This window comes from Chrysochloris asiatica, unplaced genomic scaffold, assembly GCF_000296735.1.
Source record: "Chrysochloris asiatica unplaced genomic scaffold, ChrAsi1.0 scaffold00046, whole genome shotgun sequence".
NCBI lineage: Eukaryota > Metazoa > Chordata > Mammalia > Afrosoricida > Chrysochloridae > Chrysochloris > Chrysochloris asiatica.
In genome coordinates, this window is record NW_006408564.1 from 7,110,432 (window position 1) to 7,117,040 (window position 6,609).

A 6,609-nucleotide genomic window follows, 5' to 3' on the forward strand; every position below is an offset into this window, starting at 1 on the left:
AAGGGAATGGCAAGGGTAGCAGAGTAGAGCCCACTTTAGCTTCAGTTGCCTCAGCAAGTTTTAGCTGTAATATTGAACGCTGTCCAGTTGGTTCCAACTCATAGCGACCCTGTATAAGGTTTTCAGGGAGTCGCTGGTAGGTTTTGAACTGCTGACCTTGTGGTTCAAACCAACCTTGTGGTCCTACAGTACCATACTAGGATTCCAATAAGCATTAGAATGACAAACGCACAAGAAGTCAACAAATATTTTTATTTTTTCCTTTTTAAGGAAACAGAACATAATAATCTCACCAGTGTTGTTGTTGCTACGTGACAAGTTTGTTTTGACTCAGCGACCTTATGCACAACCAAACAAAATACTGCCCAGTCCTACACCGTCCTTACAATCAGTATGCTTGAGCCCAATGCTGCTGCCAGTGTACCAATCCATCTTGTTGGGGGGTCTTCCTCTTTTTCACTGACCCTCTACTTTAAAAAACATGAGGTCCTTTTCTCCAGGAACTAGTCCCTCCTGATAACAACTCCAAAGTCTTGCCATCCTGGCTTCTAAGGAGCATTCTGGTTGCAAGTCATCCAACACAAATTTCTTTGTTCTAGCAGTCCATGGTACTTTTAATATTCTGCAACACCATAACTGAAATGCATCAATTCTTCTACGGTCTTCCTTATTCACTGTCTAACATTCACACGCATACAAGGCTACTGAAAACACCATGGCTTGGGTTAGTTACACCTTAGTCCTCAAACTGACATCTTTGCTCTCTTTAACACTTTAAAGAGGTCTTGTGCGGCAAATCTGCCTAATGCAATATTAAGTGGCTGATGAGCTGGTTCCAACTCATAGCGACCCAGTATAGAATTTCTGAGAAGCAGCTGGTAGGTGTGAACTGCCAACCTTGCAGTTCAAATTGACCATAAGGTCCAGTGCATTTCCTGTGGTGCCACATCAGGATCCCCATAAGTGATGACGTTGTTGTTCGTAGCCATTGAGTTGGCACCAAATCACAGTGAACCTGTATAGGGTTTCTGAGGACCAGGTGGTGAGTTTGAACTGCAAATGTTGCAGTTCAAATCTACCTTGAAGTCAAGTGATTACTTTACAGTCCTACTCATCACTCAGTGGATCCATAAATACATGCAAAACAACTCCAATGGCTTCCCTTTTACTTAAAAGAAAATTCAGAACACATTGTAGCTCAGAACACACTAGAGAATTTAGTGGCTGCCTATCTTTCTCCTGTTTCTCACTTCCCTGGGCTCATGCACGCTGGAATTCTTTCTGTCTACAAACAAGTTCATTTATACTTCAAACCCTTTAATAGAAATAGGGTTGCCAGATAAAATACAGAATGCCCAGTTAGTTTGAATTTCAGATGAAAGAGGAACCGTTTTTTTTAATAAGAATGTTCCATTATTACTCCTTGTTTGCCTGAAATTCAAATTTAGCTGTTTTAAGGGACCCTAGTGGTCTACTGGCGCTGTGGGTTAATGCGCCAGACTGCAAAGCCGTTTGAACTGCAAGGTCGGTGGTTCAAGCTCACCAGCTGCTCCTTGGAAACCCTATACAGGGTCACTATGGGTCGGAACCGATTCGATGGCACTTGACAACAACAATAAGTTGTTTACTAACCTAAAACCTAAAAGTTGTCAGTTCAAAGTCTGAACCCACCACGCACTCCACAGAAGATGAGACTGTCTGCTACCATAGACTGACAGCCTTGGAACCCGGCTAGGCAGTTCTTCTCAATCCTACAAGGTCACTATGAGTCGGAATCAACTTGACAGCAACAGGTTTTAGGTTGTTTTTTCTTTGCACTAAAAAAGGAGGGAAGAGGGAATTCCTATCTCTTTAAGGTCCCTGGGTAGCGCAGTTTACACTGACTACTAACCCCAAGAAAATCCTAGAAACTTGGTGCTAATCTTTAACATATGGGGTCGCCAAGAGTCAGAATCCAAGTTATAGCAAAAGGTTTGAGGTTTTGGGTCCTAAAAAGGCACAGCTTTTCGCAGTTTGTCATTGTTATTTATTTCTGCCAATTTACTACCTGTGTAACCTTGAGACAATAAACTCTCAGGAATTCAAATTTTTAAGAGATGAGTAAGGGCATATGGTAGCGTAATTGTTACGAGTCGGGCTGCTAATCGCACAGCCAACAGTTCGAAACTACCAGCCGTTTTGCGGGAGAAAGATGAGGCGTTCTGCTCTCCTGAAGATTTACAGCCTCGAAAACCCTACACAGGGTCTCTATGAGTCGGTTCCGACTCCACGGCACATAACCACCACCACCACCACCACCACCACCACCAAGGCTTACAACAAAGTCTCACAAGAAGTTGGCACGACCTGAGGCAAACCCACCAACTTGAAGAAAGCGAGTTAGCTGGGTGCGCAGCATAACGGTGAGGATTTGAGTGACAGTCTCCCAAATTCAGAGGAGTGGCTTCTGGCAGCTCCGTACGCCGCAACGCGAGAAAAGCGCGGGACGCCTAGTGTTCCAGAAAAGCTCCGCCTCCGTCTACGCCAGCAGAATTCGCAACACCGCCCCAACCACTTCCGATTTGGGGCACTGTCACTTCTGCTTCGAGCCTGCATTTTCGACAAAGTCGTGTAATCTAATATTTCCCTTTGAAACTTCTATATGCTCTTAATTTTAATACTTATAACCATAATTAGTAATGAAAATTAAACTGAGGAAATTATCAACCAGCTTACATTATAAAGAAAAAAAAAGGAGCCGGCGAGCAGGCCTGGCGAAACTGTGCTGCAGAAGCATCTCGCACTCTTTCCTTGCCAGCCGGAAGTTGAAGGGACTGAATGGGTGCCGGCACCGGTGACTGCTGCTTCTCTCGCTCCACTTCACGCAAGGGTACCGTTTGGCTATCGATCTTGTCAGCCTCTGGGCCACCACCAGGTACATGTGGAGGCTCCCAAGGGCCCGCGCCGCGTTTCGTGGGGTTCGGACGGCGGTGGAGCGGCGCGGCCGAGCCGAGACAGGGACTGAAGCAACGACAGGAGCTATGGAGCGCGCGGTAGTGCGCTGCGTGCCCACGGAACCCAAGCTGAGTTTGTCTTTCGCTCTGGCGGACGGCAGCCACAAGAATATGCAGCGCGACCAGAGCGAACCACTGGGTCGAGTCCTTAGCCGGATCGCCACCAACGCCCTTAAGGGTCATGCCAAGGCCGTGGCGGCCAAGAAGAGCAGGAAAAACCGGCCGAACGCAAGCAGCGACTTTGATGGTGCAGGGCCTGGACCCGAGGCGGGCGCGCCCTGCGAACCCGTGGTGAAGTTATACTACCGGGAAGAGGCGGTGGCTGAGGACGTGCTCAACGTGGATGCCTGGCAGGACGGCGCGGTTCTGCAGATCGGCGACGTCAAGTACAAGGTGGAGCGCAACCCACCAGCCTTCACTGAATTGCAGTTGCCGCGCTACGTTATGGCTGGCTTTCCCGTGTGCCCCAAGCTCAGCTTGGAATTTGGGGATCCCGCGGGCTCCCTCTTTCGCTGGTACAGGGAAGTTAAGCCCCGAGCCATGGCGCCGGAGGGCGAGGGCCCCTCGTCCTTGTCTCCCACCTCCGCTTCCCCTACTTGGACCGAGACGGGTGTGAACGAGCGCGTCTTCACTCCGTCCAATGCCGACATCGGACTACGGCTCAAGCTTCATTGCACCCCAGGCAACGGTCAGCGCTTCGGTCCTAGCCGAGAGCTGGAAAGTGTCTGTCCCGTGGAGGCTGGACCCGGCACCTGCACCTTTGATCACCGGCATCTCTACACCAAAAAGGTGACGGACGACTCTCTCATCCGGACGGTCTCCTACAACATCCTGGCCGACACGTATGCTCAGACCGAATTCTCCCGAACAGTCCTGTACCCATACTGTGCCCCCTACGCCCTGGAGCTCGACTACCGCCAGAACCTCATCCAGAAGGAACTCACAGGCTTCAATGCCGACCTCATCTGTCTGCAGGAGGTGGACCGCGCCGTGTTTTCCGACAGCCTGGTGCCTGCCCTGGAGGCCTTCGGCCTAGAGGGCGTTTTTCGAATCAAGCAGCATGAAGGTCTGGCCACCTTCTACCGAAAGTCCAAGTTCAGCCTGCTGAGCCAGCATGACATTTCTTTCCATGAAGCCTTGGAGTCCGACCCACTTCACAAAGAACTGCTAGAAAAACTAGCTTTATACCCACCAGCGAAGGAAAGGGTGTTCCAGAGATCTTCTGTCCTTCAGGTAAAGTAACTCCTCTGCCCGTTTTGAGGGGTCTGGAAGTTGGAGGGGGAAAGAGGGCGAAGGATGAACACTGAAGTGAAACAACCCCGATGTCTTTGAAAGCACTTCGGGCACAGTCTCTTTCATTCATGTGCCAGGCATGCTGAAGGGTCCCTAACAGGGCGAACAGGGACTTCCATGGAGTTTACAGTCTAGTGGCTGAGGCACATACTAAATCCAAGACTAGTAGTAATAGCTAATACTGGTTTTCATTTTACCAGGCACTGTTCTCATGCATTTTCAAGTGCTTACAATTTAAATGCCTTATATTAACTATTCTGTATCATTAATCCTGCTAGTCTTCCTGTTTTATACTTGAAGAAATAGTGAAGTTTACTTAACCAAGTTTACACAAGTGAGGAGCCAGGATTTTTCACCCAGCAAGTTATATTGTCCATCATCAGTGGGCAGTGTGTTAACTGCTACTTAGCTTAAGGTTATGGTTTTAAAAAACATGGTCATTGTGTGTTTGCCTGGTGTTTTTCAGATAATTGATTTATTCACAGTAATGTTACCTAACATTTTTTGAGTACCTAAGGAGTGCTGGAGAAAGATAAGGTTTTCTGCTCCCGTAAGGATTTACAGCCTCGGAAACCCTGTTCAGGGTCTCTATGAGTCGGATTCGACTCCAGGGCACTTAACAACAACAAAAGGAGCTCTGGTAGTGTAGTGGTTACAAATCGGTCTTCAAACAGCAAGGTCAGCAGTTCGAAACTACCAGCTGTTCGTGGGAGAAAGATGAGACTTTCTGCTCCCATTAAGATCTGCAGCCTCGGAAACCCTATATAGGCTCACTATAAGTCAGAACTGACTCCACAGCACACCACCACCAGTATGCTCCTCCAATTAGCTCACTTAATTGAATCTATGCAGCCATCCCCTATGATGTCTCTTTTTACCTATGATGAAGGTGGCCTGAAAACTAACTTTTCTTTCCAGTCACACTGCTGTAAATGGTAGGGTGAATGTTTAAACCTAGATTTGCCCAATTCTAAAGCCTGCTCTTAACCTTATGTACTGCCTCCAACCTTACTTTTATCCAAAGTTTATTCTCTTCAGACTAGCGTTATATTGTGGACTGTTACTAAAACATGTTATTCTGAGACTTATTCATGTATACACTGAAGCTTATATAAACACTGGACCACAAGGTCAGTGATTGAAACTCACCAGCTGCTATAAGCTGGACCTGATCGACTGCACTTAATAACAACATCTTAGTTATCCGTATGGGACAGATGTGAAATAAAATGTCAGTTCATCATATAGTCTTTGAATAAAAACATTCAGGAGATTGGCAGGCACCACATTAACTCCTGGCACTTTGTTTATTTTAGGTTTCAGTTCTTCAGTCTACAAAGGACTCATCTAAAAAGATTTGTGTTGCTAATACCCATCTCTACTGGCATCCAAAGGGTAGGTTTAATTTGGTTTTGCAAAGATTCAAACGTGGTGACTTAATAAGTTTGATAAAACTTTTATACAAATATATGTCACCAGGTAATGTTGTATGTAAGGTTTTTGTTGTTTTTACGTAATGACAACTTTTTAAGTACTTACATTAATGTTCTTTATATTCATAGGTGGGTACATTCGTCTCATTCAAATGGCAGTAGCCTTGGCTCACATTAGACATGTGTCATGCGATCTCTATCCTGGCATACCAGTTGTATTTTGTGGGGACTTTAATAGTACGCCATCAACAGGAGTATATCATTTTGTCATCAGTGGCAACATTCCAGAGGAACATGAAGATTGGGCTTCCAATGGGGAAGAGGAAAGATGCAACATGTCTCTTTCCCATTTCTTCAAACTGAAAAGTGCTTGTGGTGAACCTGCTTACACAAATTATGTTGGTGGCTTTCATGGATGTCTGGATTATGTTTTCATTGACTTAAATGCTTTAGAGGTTGAACAGGTAATTCCATTACCTAGTCATGAAGAAGTTACCACCCACCAGGCCTTACCTAGTGTTTCACATCCCTCTGATCACATAGCACTTGTGTGTGATTTGAAATGGAAATAGGAACTTGTTATAAGTTTGAAAAGGAAGTTAGTAGGAGACTTTAATATTAAGCAGAGTTTATATGTAATCTTCAAAGAGAGAAACCAGACACTAAGGTAAAATGTTCAGACTCTTAGTTATGTTTCAAATGACTTCATTACAGGATTTCATAATGTTTGCATATTTTACTTTCTTTGTCCTTTTTTATCTTCCCTACACGTGGAGGAAAAAATATATATTTATGACTGACAGGAAGATGGCTGAATTATTGCATACATTTTTCCCAATAAGGCTTTGTTTCGTTTTGTTTTTTTAAGCTGGTGATTAAGAGTTTTTTGT

The 6,609-nt window shown here is 45.5% G+C and overlaps 1 protein-coding gene across 1 annotated transcript; it reads left to right on the forward strand.

Moving 5' to 3' along the window:
- Nucleotides 1-2,857: 2,857 nt before the first annotated feature.
- Nucleotides 2,858-6,319, forward strand: PDE12 (phosphodiesterase 12). Its single transcript, XM_006862069.1, has 3 exons — nt 2,858-4,226; nt 5,603-5,681; nt 5,849-6,319. The coding sequence occupies exons 1-3, from the start codon at nt 2,919-2,921 to the stop codon at nt 6,289-6,291; spliced, it is 1,830 nt and encodes a 609-aa protein (XP_006862131.1). The 5' UTR covers nt 2,858-2,918; the 3' UTR covers nt 6,292-6,319.
- Nucleotides 6,320-6,609: the final 290 nt, after the last annotated feature.

Coding starts and splice junctions, on each gene's coding strand:
- PDE12 (XM_006862069.1), top strand. CDS start 2,919: ATGTGGAGGCTCCCAAGGGCCCGCGCCGCGTTTCGTGGGGTTCGGACG. Junction 4,227..5,602: donor AGAGATCTTCTGTCCTTCAG/GTAAAGTAACTC, acceptor TGTTTATTTTAG/GTTTCAGTTCTTCAGTCTAC. Junction 5,682..5,848: donor TCTCTACTGGCATCCAAAGG/GTAGGTTTAATT, acceptor TTATATTCATAG/GTGGGTACATTCGTCTCATT.